General features: G+C 36.3%; 1 protein-coding gene across 1 annotated transcript in view; it reads left to right on the top strand.

The window, feature by feature from the left end:
* The window catches only part of AHI1 (Abelson helper integration site 1), a 224554-nt gene that overhangs the window by 181149 nt on the left and 26066 nt on the right, over window positions 1-17339 (top strand). The window contains 1 exon segment of the mRNA XM_012665175.1: window positions 14182-14240. Within this exon segment, the coding sequence (XP_012520629.1) occupies window positions 14182-14240 (59 nt within the window).

Below are 17339 nucleotides of genomic sequence, written 5' to 3'. Positions count from 1 at the left end.
CAAGACCCCATCTCTACTAAAAATAGAAAAAAAATTAGCCAGTCAACTAAAAATAGAAACAAAAAATTAGCCAGGCGTGGTGGCTCACACTTATAGTCCCAGCTGCTCAGGAAGCTGAGGCAGGAGGATCACTTGAGCCCAGGAGTTTCAGGTTGCTGTGATCTAGGCTAACGCCATGGCATTCACTCTAGCCTGGGCAACAAAGCGAGACTCTGTCTCAGAAAAAAAAAAAAAAAGAACATGAAAGACACAGTGGAACTTGGAGGAAGCAGGAGGTTTTTTTTTTTTTTTACTGGAAAGACAGGTTGGTAGATATTTGGCAATGTCTGGAGACATTTTTTGTTGTCTCAACTACAAGGAGGGGGATGCTACCGGCATTTAGTGGGTAGAGGTCATGAATGTTGCTAAACATCCTAAAATGCAGAGAACAGCCTCCTCAACAATGAATTATCTGGTCAAAAATGTCAACAGTACCAAGATTAGAACAATAGCCCTCTAAGGCAGGCAAGTATGGATAGTGATACAGATAAGTTGATAGAGTAGAAGTCTAGAAATTAAGGATATTTTTATGTTCTCCAAAACAGAAAGTAAGGTTCACTGCAAATGTGATAGGCAAAGGAATGAGGTAGGAGTTCAAGAAGAGCAGTGACTATTTGAATACCTGTAAGGGAAGTAGGACCAGGAGCTCATTTGGGACATATAAAAAGATTCCTCAGTAATTCTGGGAGCTACTGTTTGGATACCACTAAAATGTAGGTGACATAAATCTGTGTAGTTGGATTTTTTCTTTAGTAGTCTCTTCAGCATCTAGGGCATAACAGTGGAGAAGGCAGATTTGGTTTAATATATAATTGTAGGTGCGATAGGAGAACAAGAAGGTAAGAGACTTGATAATATTAGTAAGAGAGTCACTGGAGTGATACACCATGGAGGATCAGCCAGATTGGAAAGGACAGAGAATCAGTAGAATATTGGCAGACTTAGAAAGCAAGATTCTCTGCAAGGTTGCAGTAAGTAAGCTACTCATGCCCAAGTGGAGGCATAGTGTCATATGGTAAAGGAGTCAGCAAGGTGGAACTACAGCATGTAAGGCCAGAAAGTCTTTTGCTTATTCAATATTTCAGATGTCAAGCAATTCCAGGTTATGATAAATTCATAGAATATATATAAGAACTGAAGTGAAATTGAAGGACATGTTACTAGAATTGAGCTGGTCAAGGAACTAGAACCCAGAGTGTTGAACAGGTTGTTATCTTGAATATTAAAATTCCAGGATGATAGCAAGAGTTGGGATGAGAAGAAACTGATGTATGAAGAGCTGACATCCTTAATTCTTATGTTAGAGCAGAGGTCTCAACCTTGGCTTTGCACTGAAATCACCTAAGGCATTAAAAAACTAGATAGTGATGACAATCCCCACCCCTACAAATTCATTTAATTGGTCTGGAATACGACCTGGGCATGGACAGCCAACATTGAGAACTTTGTGTTAGAGTGACCACAGGTCCAATGGTAACAGCTGCAAAGATAAGTGGAGGGCATTACAGCCAAGTGTCAAAGCACCCAAGAAGTGCTTTGGAAGTACAGTCGCCCAAAATCAGCAGCAGGGAGCTAAGAGGAGGCCAGTGTTAACTCCTGGTACTCATGGTTCACTATTGGGTATGTGAGAATGAACAGCCTATGCTGCAAGGAACTGAAAGAAAAATGGTTTCCTTTCAAGTTTCAAATACAGCAAGAATAAATGGTGATGGTTGCCTACAACAGTATGGGGACTACACAGGATACAGTCAAGAGGATTGGCAAGTGATTCGACTATGGGAAAATGTTACATGAGCAATATTACCCATTGTTTGTAATTCAGCATCAGATTTAAGATTTAGGGTCATGCTTATCTTACTTGGGTCTGCTATAACAAATATACTGTAGACTGGTGGCTTAAACAACAAACATTTATTTCTCAGAGTTCTGGAGGATAGGAATTCCAAGATCAAGGTGCTGGCAGATCCAGTGTCTGGCAAGGGTCTACTTCCTGGTTTGCAGCTCCATTGTATCCTCACAAGGCAGAGAGCAGAGAGCTCTCTTGTGTTTCTTCTTATGAAAGCACTAATCCCATTCATGAGGGCTCCACCCTCATGACCTAACTACCTCCCTAATACCTCCTGATACCACCATCACATTGAGAGTTAGGATTTCAATGTATGAATTTGGCCTGGGGGGTGGGGAGGGGGGGAACACAAGCGTGCAATCCATAACAATGCTAACCTAAATTTACAACCTAAAGACATTTTAATGCAATGAAAGCATTTATAACATTGGCATAGGGAGTCATCGTGACAGCTAACGATATTCTTACTCTATATCCAAAACTGTGAGATGCTATGAAAGATACATCCTTTACTTTTACTGACTTACTGGTATCCCTAACTCTGCATCATGCTGACCTTTGAAATTGAGGTTACCTAACTCCTACCTCTAAGTATATTCCCATCCAGTACCCTTGAATTAATTCTGCCTCCACCAGAGGAGGTATAAGGAACTCTGTTAGTATCTTACTGGCAACCCGTGCAGTTGATATTGTTCCTTCCTCTTCCTGGTGCACCTGTGTTCTTATGGATAGGGACCTCTTGCTTGCTTTCAAAAACTCCCTAGTTCTCACTGCCTGTGCCAATCTTCTACTTAGATGGACTCACTGCATCACAGTCTTAGTTTAGGCTGTAGTTGATTTTTTAATTTTGTATGGCTTTTTGCCTTATAGACTGATCTCCATGCTTCAAGCATACCTTTATATTCATCTCCCAGCAGACGAATTTCTTCCATACCCATCTTGACCCCTAAGATCTACTTCAGGCTAATCCCACAGATGCCCAAAGCCTAACTCTAATAGATCCCAGGGAATTTACAGACATGCAAAGGAGTTGCAGAGGATAAGAATCCATTTGAGCAGGGGAGTAAAAAGTTCTCATGGAAGAAGTGAGACTCAAATTAGGCTGCAAAGACTAAGAGTCTTGGATTTCTTTTTTTGAAGAACATGATTTGATCTGCTTTATCTGAATCCGTGTGTTAGAATAGAATCCTACATACATTTTTTTCTCTTGGGAACGTACCGTGTGTATAGTTAGACAGTGTTTCACTTCCTTGCGAGGGAAAGTATAATGATCTGTGCTTATGTAAAAAGAAGTCCCTGAGAAATGTAATGTTGCTTTGAGTAACTAAAATGCTTTGGGCACACTCTTGAGTCATGAAACTAACAGCCAAGCCTTGAGAAATGTATAACTCAGCTTCCTTAGCACCTGGCTGGTCGCATTTCTTAAGTTTAGTTCCTTTATCAAAATATGTATGGTTTGATTTTATCAAGATCCTGCCTTGTAAACCTCCCACAAAGTCTATCAGATGTTTAATTTCATATGCAAGTCTTATTTTTATTTTCACATGTAAGTTTTTTTTAAAGAACATGAAAAGTGTCTGATAAGTGACTAAAATTGTTGGGGAGGGGGATCTCTGTTCAAGGAATTATAGAATTAGTGACAGGGAAAGGACCTTAGAGAAGATCATCCCTGGAGACTCTAGTCAGCTCCTTCATTTTACAGGAAGTCAAGATCCAGAAAGTTATTAATATAAGAGGTTCGTTTAAAATGATGCTGCCAGTTAGGAGCATGCCTCCATGTTCTCGGGCCAGTGCCCTTTTTCCTCCACCACCTAGTCAACAACACACAGGCAGTTGTAACCTGCACAGTTAGCCAGGTTTTGTGTCACACTGGTTTTTCACATCCCTGTTTATGTTTGTTTCATTGTACCCTTCTTCATGTGGAAGTTGTAAGAATTGTACTCTCTGTACTTTTAAAGAAAAAAAGGAAAGAAACCTCAATAGTTTTCTTTCCTTTTTAAAATTATTTCTTTTTTTTTTGAGACAGAGTCTCACTCTCTTGCCCTGGCTAGAGTGAGTGCCGTGGTGTCAGCCTAGCTCACAGCAACCTCAAACTCCTGGGCTCAAGCAATCCCACTGCCTCAGCCTCCCGAGTAGCTGGGACTACAGGCATGTGCCACCATGCCCGGCTAATTTTTTCTGTGTATTTTTAGTTGTCCAGATAATTTCTTTCTATTTTTTTAGTAGAGACGGGGTCTTGCTCTTGCACAGGTTGGTCTCGAACTCCCGAGATCAAACAATCCACCCGCCTCGGCCTCCCAGAGTGCTAGGATTACAGCGTGAGCCACCGCGCCCGGCCTTTCCTTTTTAAAATTATTTCTATTCAAACTATAGAAAAAGAAGTAAAATTATACCTTTTAATAGCTTGGCAGCTGCTGCATCTTGTAAGTTCTTCCAAGTAGAACACACCTGCCCTGTTACTAATTGTACCATGTACCTTCCAGCATTTCATCTGGTTCACTGAAATGTTAGTGGGTAATGGCAGCATTTGTTCCTGGCTCTTTTGCTACAGGAGGAGGGGACAAGGATAGGGTTAGTTTTTCTCCTTGATAGGCCAGAGAGTCCCCAAACAAATCAGTAATTACTTATACCACAGGGCAGTGGCAGTGGAAGAATGTTTTCCTTCAAGCTCATTCCAGAACATTTTTTACTAAAGTATGTTGTAAATGTATACCTAATAGAAAAGAGAATATTAGAGCTATCAGGGAGAAAAGAAATTGAGAAGCTTTGGGGAAAAAAAAGTAGTACTGACAAACTGGGTTTTATTTTTTGTTAGTATTTTGGATTTTTTTGTTTTTTAGGCTCTTTATTTTTGCCAGCCTCAGCATTAACCTATATGATTCATTTATTGGGGGAGGAAAGTTATTGTTGTTAAACTTCCTTTTTTTAATTCTTCGAAGTTGCTCTACGATAAAAATAGTATATGCTCATAGTTTTAAAAATTCAGTCAGTAAAGAATAGTGTAAAATGAAAAATGTCTTCCGTCCTGCCAATATTGTTGTTCATTCTGAGTTTCTTCTAAAATGTTCTCTGCATATATAAACATAACATGTCTTTGTCTGTTCTCTCTTTTTATGAAACTACGATCATACTTAATATTCTGTCTTTGTCTTTTCAATATGTGTTGAGCATATTTTCTTATTAGCGCAGACACAATTCTATTTTTTTTAACCATTTTGAGGTACTAAAATACCCAGTTTTTTTTTTTTAATTCCTAAAATGCTGGGTTTTTTTTAATTTCTGAAAATGCTTGGTTATCTTTTTTTTTAATTTCTAAAAAACAAAACCCAAGTAGGAAAGAACCGTTTACCTTCTATAAGTGTTTCTTGACACACCAAGTATGTTTTTATATAAGTGCCAGATGTACAGTAATAATTATGCACAGAAATATTAGATTATTTCTGAAAATGTGGAGAAATTACCATTATTCTTGCTTATGTCCTTCTCTAAAAACCCACTAAATGAATAATAATTACTAGTGTTGCTGTTCCAAGATAATCATAAAAATATCCATTACAGCCAATCTTCACATGAGAAGAACTATTTTAATAATGTTCAGTGTTTTACTAAGCATGTTGAGTCAGTAGGAGTAGGCTGGCTTAATTCAAAAAGACTGTCTCCTAAACCAAAGTGCACCCTCTGGTTATATTCAGGAACAGCTGTTTTTGTCTGGTTCAAAACAAGAACAGAGAACCCAAAAGCATCAGATAACTCCATGGTAGTTCCTCTTCCAGCCAAACACACACACACAAAATTTGACATTAATGATTTTGTCAGCCTTTCAATCAGAAAAACAGTAGGCAATAACAGATTGTCTTCAATGTGCATGTGTTCTCTTAGTCTTCAAAGTATCTAATAATTGTACTATGTAACACTATTTGCAAAATTCACTTTATATTTACTGGTCCTTTTACCAGAAATGAATCTGAATTATTCTTAACCATAGAAATAATATGATGTTATTATTGTGTTAAGTCCAACAACAAATTTATAATAGTGGTAATTTTTGGTATGGTGAAACAGATTGTCTAAATACCTAGAATTTAGTTAATGTACACTAAATCATTGAAAATATGGGCACAATTATTGCCTCCTTCATATTGCTAAAGAATAATATCGATTTATATCTTTTTTTACTTCAGTAATTCTGTTTATCAAAGAATACAGAGATTTACCTCTGGTTTATTATATTAAATAAAAGTTAATTTATGGATTTGCTTTAAAATTTCAGTAATATTTGGAGTTTTCTTCCTTTATCGAAAAAGAATTAAATCAAAACTAACAGTATATTATCAAGGACAGTCATAAAACTGATCTGAATCTTACCTTATAAGTAAGTTAAAACTGAAATACTTATTTGTGCCCCATGAAGAATCTCAATGCAGATGACACTTAAATGTTTTTTTCATTCGCTATAATTCGTTTCAATACTTACAACAACTATTTTGAGAAAAAGTATTACTTTTATATAAATATTATTTACATTTGAAAAATATCTATTGTTCTTGTGTCTAGAGAGATAACATGTCCCATAAAGAAAGTGGGTCACCTGGTAATGGGACAGCGAAGCCTCTGTGAGTCACTTCACACCCACAGATTCCACTCCCAACAATCAAGTCCCTAAATGTCCCACAAAGAGTAACTCTAAAAGCCTCCAGAGCTTAGTAGAGAATCTCTCCTACACTGAAAGAAACCCATAAGGTCTTGACTTTCTTGACAATGTGGTGACTAATTTTGCTGTTAACCCCTTTTACATCTGTGTCTCTGCCAATATATTTGACATGTGTACCTCAGGCCCTGCTTTGTCTCTTCCCTTCTCTTCCCCCGCCTCAACCCCCAGCCCCAGCACCTTTGTTTCTTGCTATTTGATGCTCCATGTTTTCAGGACTCTCTTACCCTCTACAAAGTGAGACCCCACAGGCTCCTTATCTTCTTGGTTTATCTAGCCCAAGGGCAGGACCTAGACAATTGCCAGTGATTCTGAAATAAAGGGGCCACAAGAGAATCCCCCTGTAGTTTCACCCCAAAACTAGGTTTAGGGAATGTGCCAGTTCCTTGATGACTCCCTAAACTCCTAGTAATTAAATTTTTCACAAAATAACCTAGAAATGAAATTGTTTTTCTATATAGCAACCCACTCTTTATTCAGCTGATTTGAGTCTCTGAGATTAGCCTATACCACATCTCATTTTCTTACACAGATCTTCCGTACAAACTCAGTTTAGAGAATCGTGAATTCTCAATAAAGATTTTATAATTGATCTAATAAACCATTGATCGATATTTGTAGGGCATTCCTTCACAATTCTCAAAGAGTATCATGTGTAGTGGGTATTTTGTGCTTTTTTAAGAATCATTGATAGACTTATCTGAGGTAAGTATAGATTTTAATCTTCAATGATGACTACACATAAAAGTATAAAATAAATGATATTACACTGGGCCAAACCAATGTTCCACTTGGCTCGATACTCTCTGACAACAACCCTTGGAGTCTGACAGTGACTCTAAGTGTTGTTGGATAGAATAACATATTTGCTTTTCATGATGATGTTTTTAAAGGTTAACCTAAATATCATAACTCCCCTCTAAAAATCTGTTACAGATCTAAAATGTGAAAGATGTTATTAGGAGAACTTCCCACCAATCATTCCTAGTCATAATTTGTACTTTAGATAGTGGCAGAATCGATTATTATCAATCACCTGTCTTTTGACTTGATAAGCAGCATGACCTTTATTCAGAAGTTCTCTGTCACCCTAACTCTTTGTCCTCTTGTTTTGTTAATCACTCTACTTCAGGGTTTCTCAACCTTAGCACTACTGACATTTGGGGCTGAATAACTCTTTGTTGTTGGGAATATGTTATACATTGTAGGATGTTTAGCAGCATCCTTGGCTTCTATCCACTAGGTGCCAGAAGCACCTCCCCCAACTTGTGACCATAAGAAATGTCTTCCAGACATCGTCAAATTTCCCCTGGGGGTCAGAATATTCCCACACTCTCCAGCTGAGAACCACTGCTCTATTTTAATAAAAAATGTGTGTTGGGGGGGGGATATGAGTGTATTTTTTTCTCAAATTACAACTCTTTTTATCTTAAGATCCTGTTAATGAAATTCTGCTTTCATTATTCTATTACCTGCAAGTATAAGAGTAGTGATGTAGGAGTTATAGACTACCCTACTTAAAAACCACAGTTTGACCTAAAGATATATCCAGCTGTGTGAGGCTTAAGGTGATGAATATATATAAAATGTTTCTTAATTAAATTTATATATTTCTGTTCGCTTTGGCAGCACATATGCTAAAATTGGAATGATACAGAGAGATTAGCATGGCCCCTGCGCAAGGATGACATGCAAATTCATGAAGCATTCCATATTTTTAAAAAATAAATTTATATATCTATAATATGTTTATTTCCTTTGAGAAATTAACTGTAAGCTAATCTTTGCATAAACCATGGAAAATTAACTGTATGCCAATGTTCTTATAATTACTTAACAGTCACATAATGATCTCTAATTTTAACATGGTTCTCCTTTAGGTAACATAAAAAGGGAAGAACCTTTTCCTATTTAATTGTCTTTTTTATCCAGACAAACCATGCATACAATAAAAGATCTATTTCAACGTACTGGAACAGATTTGCTTTTATCACTCTTCTACTTGAACTTTTTTGTACTTAATGAATCTTTTCTCTTTTTACTTCTGTTACTCCTTCCCCATTGCTATAGGTGTATTTAGTCAGCCACCTCTTACACACTACAGTAATCTTAGCACAGAGGATTTCCTGGTGGTCTAAGTAACATTATTTGGGAAGAACTATTCCTTAGTGGTGGGAGATTAGGGAATAGTTCAGTCCCAAAAGAGGAATTTGGGATGACCCAAATAACCCTTCAGTTTGCAGGAAGTCTAAAAAAGGGGGTGGCATTCTAGTGTTCCCTGCCTCCTTGGATATCTGCAATCAGTTTTCACTCTTCCTAAACCAGGACACTTAGACCACTGGGAAATAAACCAGCATTATTTAGCAGTTTGATGCCAAACGCATCAATAACACTTGTAGTGTGCACTTGTCTCACCAATCCCCAGGCCTATGGGTGAACCAGTTGTCCATTTTTCTCACTTCTACCCTGGTATTTAATCATTGCTTTAAAAAATTACATTATTGTATTGACTCTGTATGTCAGGTTTGTGATTACTTGCCTCAGTGAGGCCCACAGTCTTGATCTTCTTTTTTATTCCTCTCAATTGACTCACTACCCCATTCTCTACAGTACCAGGTCAAAAAATGATGGCCACATTTCTCAAGCTGCTAACCTCTTACTCCAAGGTGACTTTATCTCTTGTGCTCTTGAAGAGAAGCCATCTAACATGAATTCCCTCATTTTCATCCCTACTTTCTCTTCATTTCTATAATTATCCTCCTCCTACAGCTGTTTTCAGGTATCAAAGAAAGAAGTGCTCTTCCTTTCTATGGCAGAGTCACAAAACTAAAACTTTATGTAAGCAATAAAGGGACAGTGAAGGGAAACTATGATGCCCTATGATGAGAAGGAGATGAATTTGTTTTTAAGGGGAACTGAGTAGACAGGAGGATGCATTCGATATAGCATATGCAAAAGCTTAACATGGCCAGAAATGTTGGATGATGACTGGAGCTTAGGATGCAAGGTTGAAAGCAGAAAAAGCTGAACCTGAGCAAGTGGACAGGATTGAGAAGGTCCCTTGTCTGGCATGTTAAGGGAAGAACCTTTTCCTTAAGTAGGGAACTATCAAAGGATTTAAAGCAGGGGGATGATCTGATCAAATTGGTTGTTTCAAAAGCAAATTCTAGAAGCTTTGAAAAGACTGGGAAAAACAGTACTGAAAGAAATGAGACCAGTAGAGGCTGTTGTAATAATCCAAGCCAAAAATAAGGAGGAGCTAGAATTTGGTAACTAAATCCATACAAAGGAAAAGAAGAAATCTAAGTTTCTAATGTGAAGATCTCAGTGTATAAGAACATAGGAAGAACTTCAATTTGAGACATGTGACTTCTGCAGCACTTGTGCAGCAGCCAATTGCAGGTATCTTGCAGGCATCTTTGAGACTCATGGGAGATTTGCTGGAAACTCAGATCTGCAAGGTGTAGTTTTAATGAAAATGTGTGGATCCAAGTGTGTTTTCAGAAAAACTGCTGAGTTTAAACTAGCTTTGTTGAAAACTAACAATTGCCGAGACATTTTGAAGGAAACTTAGAATCTGGGTTCAGGGCATTGAGTTGGATATGATTAGCATATATGTGCTGGTTCAGTCCATGGGAATAGAGGAATATAAAGAATGATAATAACAAAGGGTGGAAGGCTGGGCCATAAGGAATGCCAAGTTTTTTGAAGAGTGAACTGTGGGGAAAGAACTTAGGAAGGATATTGCCATGTAACAGCCACTCCCTGGTACAGCCTTCTGGTCTCTGCCTACAGCAGTCTCCCTTCTCCATTCTCCAGTCTTCCTTGCACCATTTACCCACCTGCTAGAAATACTTTCCTAAAATAAAAATCAAGTTATGTAACTTACCAGAACAGAAATCTTAGTTGGCTCCATACTTGTCTATACTCTTCCTTGTTTGTTGTATGCACACCTTTTCCTTAATAGATGCTAATCTCTTGGAGCACAGGGGCTCCTGCTCACTCAGCTTTGTATCCCCAGAGCAAATAACATAATACCTTGCTCTTAGAGTGGTGCTCCTTAAGTATTTGTTGTTTTTAATTGGCACAATTAGCATCCAAAATTACAAATCATGATCAAGACAGTCTTCACTTTTTCTTATAATGTGCTTCTCGCAACTGCATCTTAATGCAGGGGAATTTATTTTTCCTTAGGGAAGAGCATTATAATTGGTGGATTTAGCATCAGATAAATCAGATATCAGTAATAAATTCTAAAATCAAAGAAGCAACTCCAAACTTACATGAATATTTCAAATCATAAAATTGTGCTCCCAGAAACATAATTTTAGCAATAGAGGAAACCTGTCTAGTCTTATCTAGAGCTTGTCTAGCCCAGTGGTTTATAAACTGATACCTATAGAGCCCTATTCCTCAGGGCCCTGGGGAGTAGAGCAGGGAGGCAGTGAATCCAAACCTAGATTCACCCAGAGTAATTCTACTTTCACGTGTTTATGTATGAGGCTTTCAAACAATATTGTATTCAAAAATAGTTTTGCTGTGAAATCAGTTTGGAAAACACTAGCGTAACCTTCAGGCTACTTCTCTAACCTACCTTGGTAACTCTGGGCCTCCATTTCCTCATCTGTAAAATAAGAGAATGGTGCTATAATAGTTTATGCTTTTATTCTGAGCCCCCTATCCATTTTCAAGTTAAAAAAAAAAGACCTCAAGAGAGGTTAAGTGGCTTACTCAGACCACATAGAGTTAATGGGGTAACAGAGATGAGAATTTAACCACCGACCCTAGTTTTTATTTCTTTTCATCTCTTGCCTCCTTTTTTAAAAAATTCCTACAAAGTAGATATAAACAACTATAGATATTAATTATATGGAAAAGGTAGATCTATCATGAGGCATATAAACAGCATGTAAAAATAGAGCTATACCTTATCATAAATTTGCCTTATTTAAAGATGGTGTGCTGGCTACAACATACATTGATTGAACATTTACCTAATTTTATATTCATTCTTCAAATTTAGAAAAATATTTGGGTGAGTTGTTTGCATGTCCCGTTTCTCTTTTGCAGAGCTATTTATGAGTTGTTTTCTTCTTTGTAAATTTCCAAGTAATCAGTGGAAACATTTAAAATCATTTCATTACTCATTCCTTTCATGTTTAAGTCTCATTGCATCTAAATTTAAAAGCATCACTAAGAAGTGGTGAGGGTTGGGAAGCAGTAGTCTCTAGATTCTGGTCCTTTCATTCATCATCTTTGCTTTGCTCATCTTCCTCTCTTCATCCCCTCCTCTCCAAATCAAGGGTATCCAGGAAGAGGAAACGAAGTCACAGAACAACTGTCTGAGAGGTGTGTGTGGAAAGGAGGGAAAGAAGGGCAGTCATACTCCTTGGCCTTGTTAATGGTGGGGGGTGTTTATGGGCTGATTGCACACCAGCCTTCGGGGCATTTTTGTTTAAAAATAAAATAAAACAGCTCACAGAGACACCTCCTTCTTCCCCCTCCTTCTGCCTCCATGAGTAACTCCCATATGGCGTGCTGCTGCTGAGACCAAGGAATGAGTGAGTAAAGGTGTTTAGAAGTGAAATATTGGTCCTAGTTAAGTAAGTGCCCTTTTCAAATAAGTGTTAAAACTTTATAATGTGGCTCCCCTACTAACTTGGGAGTCATAGGATTTGAACACAGACTAAGCCACATCTGCATCATAAAAAGGGAGTTGGGTATGCCAGTTACAGTAACACACTAATTAAGTAGGAAAAGCAGCAGGGACAATGTTTAACCTACTTAAACTTTCTGAGGACATCATAGCATCCATTTTACATGAACAGATTATTACAAGCAGGATTGGTAAAACCTGCACGTAGCAATATGTTGTTACTCATTTGTCAAGGTCACAACAAATAATTAAGAGTAGCATTGACTTAACAGTGATATATAACTTCTCTCCCCTCAACCTCTGGAACAGATTCAAATTGATGAGAATTTCTGAATAGAGCTGTTATATTGAGTCCTTTTTAAAAAATCCAGTAGTTTTATCAAGTCTCATATATAAACATATATTTATGGTAAGATGCCAGTCTTGCCACAGGCAAAGAGATAGAAATAATACTTAGACCTTGTAAAGAATAAAGCATCTTACCATTAATTTGATTGCTATGTTTAGAGTTTATTAATATTTCATAAGTCTGCAAGAAACTGGAGAAATTCCATTATGGTTGATGCTTTCTGAGGAAGGTTTTAATGATTTTCTTTGTTTGTTGCTCTGTTGGGTGAGGGCAGTCTGAATTAGTCCTTGAATTTGAAATTTTCCATGTGTATGTACTCTTTTCCCCAAACACATTTTAACTGACTCCTATCAACTTCACTGGTAGAGAAAAATCAAGATGTCATTGATTCTTTTGTTGTTCTACCAAACTGGGTCACTTAACTACAACACCCACCTTTTACCACTAAGTCTCCTCATTCTTTAATTCTTATTTGTATTACATGCTTTATTTAATGCTGTACAGTTAGCAGTAATACTCACATAATTATGGTCCAGGAAAGTATAGTATCCTCTTGAAATCTTTATCATAAGAAAAGTAATATCTGTTTAAAGATACTCAGTGCCAAATCTTGCTGAAGAATGATCTTATAGAAATCTGATTATGAAGGAGGAAATCTAAAAAAGCAAAACAAGCTTCAGTAGAGATAATATTGGGAAAGAGTAGTTACTCAAACAAAACTGAAAGAGAAGGGTGTGCTCCTTTTCTTTCATTTTATTTTGGTTATTTGTTCCTGGATTTTTAAAAATTTAAATAGGAGGAAAAAATAATTAGGGAGATATGGTGTATCTCTTGCATTTGTATATAATTCAAAACTTTAAAATTTACATTTTCTTTGTGGATGTTAAATGAATCCTTTCTATAACATGTAATTCTCTCTAAAAAAAACATTTGCAGTCTGTTTTATAGCAACATTGCGTTGATTTATAAAATACTGTGTCACATCAAACTCAATCTCCCACAGTATACTTTCATTTAGAGTTAATGTTTCAAATTCTAGAGGAAGCATCCAATAGAGTATAATTTGGTACCACTGAAAGTGCTTATTAATATGTTTTTCCTCACAAAGGTGCCATTTATAAAACAAGATATACTGAACACATTTTGTAGATTTAAAGAGCTTTCAGATTCAAAATCTTGCATATAGTTTAATGAGTATTACTATGAAATATAGAGTATACTAAAAAGATTATAAAAGAAAGATGCAGCGTTGAAAGGTAAATTTAAAGCTTAAGCAATATATACTACATAATATTAGGAGATTAATTTAAACTGATTCACAACTGACTTTTTCTTGCCACCTGAGAGCTGACTTTATTTATAAAGAGTGCTTAAACTATCTGGAGAACTACTTCTTTAGTTTTCCATAGGAGTGAGTATGTTATGCTGATAACTATTCCTGCTCAGGACCAGCACAGACATTCTTGTTCTGAAAAGGCATATTCTCTCCTCATTCAGGAAGTTGGTAGACTTTCAGCATGTGGATATTGACTGTGTTGTCTTCTCTCATGTTTGACTTACTCCTTGTTTTTCTTCTTCCACAGCAGTCAGTCCATAAGGACAGGTCCCAGGATTTCAGACGGGGCTTAGAGTCTATGACACGGTAAGCAACTTCTCCTCCTCAATAATTTGCAGCGATAAAGAGTTGGGTGATGTTTTGTTTTGTTTTGTTGTTTTACTTTGTATTTTTCTCCTATGCAATTGTTTTTACAACTTTATTGAGGCATAATTGATAGATTATAAAATTCATACATTTTAAGAATATAATTTAACATTTTTGATAAATTTCCTGAGTTGTGAAACCATCATAATCCAGTTTGAGGACATTGTCATTGCCCCCAATAAGATTCCTTATGCAAGTTGGGTGCTTTTTTTTTTTTAAGTAAGGACAATTTCTCCATTTCACTTTTTCATAACATATTATCTATCATACTGTAAGTTAAATTTCAAATAACTGATTTTTAAAAGAGTTTAGCTAGTTTAAGAATATTTTCATAGTTGGGCTTTGAGAATACATATTATTACAGAGTTATAAGCAATAATATTAAATAAAATAATATCACTTAACTTTAGAGGACTTATTTTGTATTTATTTTTGTTTGAGTAACATTTTGAAATAACATTAACTGAAAACAAGTGATTCATATCCTAAAAATAAAATTATGAATGCCTATTTTGAAGCATTAAAGAAAAAAAGCTAATATCCAGAGCATTGTCATTGTATATTTTCTATAAAAGCCTAATATTTGAGTCATTTATTTTAGGCTATTTATTTTAAAAGCTCTCTGGATAGTTTTTATATTTTTATTTAGTACTTTCTGTGTCACTTAATACATAAATACAACATTATTCTTACCTCACAAAAAAATTTACAACAAAAACCTTCCCAAAATATTTCTCAATTTTTATCATTTCGGATTCTCTCTTGGGCCTAATATTAACTCCAAACTTCATATTCACACTACGTAGCTAACAAGATATAACATGAGTGTAACAACCTTGAACAGCTTAGATATTGTGCCCTCCTATCCCACCACTCCCTCCTGTACATATGGGTGCAGGCTTACACACACTCGCACACAAACAATCCCTGCTGAGTTTCCTTCAGGAAAATATTTGTTCAAGTTAACCCTGCTATATGCTTTGACATTTTGAAGGATATTATATCTCTTGCAGTTCAAAAATTCTGATTCAGATGACAGTAATTTGCAAGAATTAGCTAATAAAACTGTGTAGTATTTCATTAGACAATATTTTATTCTACAGATGAAAGACAAATATAACTTTTTTTTTAAGAGACAGGGTCTCACTCTGTTTCCCCAGCTAAAATACAGTGGTACAGTCATAGCTCACTGCAACCTAGAACTCCTGGGCTCAAGCGATCCTCCTGCTCAGCCTCCCAAGTAGCTAGGACTACAGGTGCACGCCACCATGCCTGGCTTATTTTTTTTATGTATTTTTAGTTGTCCAATTAATTTCTTTCTATTTTTTTTTAGCAGAGATAGGGTCTCGCTCTTGCTCAGGCTGGTCTTGAACTCCTGAGCTCAAACAATCCACCCACCTCGGCCTCCCAGAGTGCTAGGATCACAGGTGTGAGCCACTCTAACCGGCCTATAGTTTAAGTTTTAACATAGGTGTATACCCATTAACCATCACCACAATTAAGGTAATTAACATATCCATCTCCCCAAAAGGTTTCTGATGCTCTTTTGTAATTTTGCCTTCCTAACTCTTCCCTTCCCTAACCCCCACCCCTGACAGTCACTGATCTGCTTCATCTTACTTTCTAGAGTTTTAAATACCACAATTTCTTTATCCATTTACCTACTGATGGGCCTTTGGATTGTTTCCAGTTTGGAGCTACTACAAATAAAGCTAATATCAACATTTGTCTACAAGTCTTTGTATGGACATATGCTTTCATTTTTCTTGGATAACACCTAGGAGTGGAATGGTTGGATCATATAGTTGGTTTATGCTTTTTTTAAGAAGCTGCCTGACTGGGCGCAGTGGCTCACGCCTGTAATCCTAGCACTCTGGGAGGCCAAGGCAGGAGCATGAGTGGCCTGAGTGGCCTTTGCCCCTTTCTTGAAAATTAGTTGTCTATATATAGTGGGTCTGTTTCTGGACTATCTATTCTGATCTATTTGTCTATCTTTACACCACTACCACACTATCTTGATTATTATGTAGTTTTATAATATGTTTGAAATCAGGTAGTATTAATCCTCCAACTTGGTCCTTTTCGAAGTTGGTTTGGCTATTTAGTAATTAAGGTCCTTTCCATTTCCACATGAATTTTGCAATCAGTTTGTCTATTTCTATAGCAAAGCCTGCTTAGAATTCCAGATAATATTGCATTGAATCCATAGATCAGTTTGGGAAGAATTTACATGTTAACAATATCTAGTCATCTGACCATTAAATCGATATTTCTCCATTTATTTACATCATCTTTAATTTCTCTTGGTAATGTTTCTTAATTTTCAGTATATAAGTCTTGGACATAAAGTGTATTGGTCTTTGGTTGATTTATTCCTACATATTTCATATGTAAATAGTACTGTTTTTAAGTCTCAATTTACAATTGTTTGTTGATGGTTTATGGAATTACTACTGATTATTGTATGTTGTTGTTGTATCATGCCACCCTACTAAACTCACTTGTTAGTTATAATAGCTGTTCAGTAGATACCACCCAGTTTTCTACACAGTCGTGCAAATAAAAAAGTTTTATTTCTTTCTTCACAATCTGGGTGCCTTTTACTTCTTTTTCTTGTCTTATTGGACTAGCTGAAACCTCCAATACAATGCTGAATAGAAATGATGAGAGTAGACATTCTTTTCTTGTTCCTGATCATATGGAAAATGAATAGGAAAGCATTTTACCATTAAGTAGGATGTTATTGTAAGTTTTTTTTATAAATGCCCTTTATTAAGTAGTTTCCTTCATTTCCTAGTTTGCTGAGAGTTTTTATCAGCAATGGACATTAGATTTTTGTCAAATGCTTTTTCCGAATCTATTAAGTAATCATATGATTTTTCCTTTTTAATTTGTTAATATAGTGACTTACATTGATTTTCAAATGTCAAAGCAATTTTGCATGCCTGAGAAGAACCCTACTTAGTAGTGCTATGTTTTCCTTTTTATAAATTATTATATTTGATTTGCCAAAATTTTATTTAGAATTTTTTGCATTTT

This window comes from Propithecus coquereli, unplaced genomic scaffold, assembly GCF_000956105.1.
Source record: "Propithecus coquereli isolate 6110/MARCELLA unplaced genomic scaffold, Pcoq_1.0 Scaffold98, whole genome shotgun sequence".
Lineage (NCBI taxonomy): Eukaryota > Metazoa > Chordata > Mammalia > Primates > Indriidae > Propithecus > Propithecus coquereli.
This window is presented reverse-complemented; position numbering and strand designations above follow the sequence as displayed.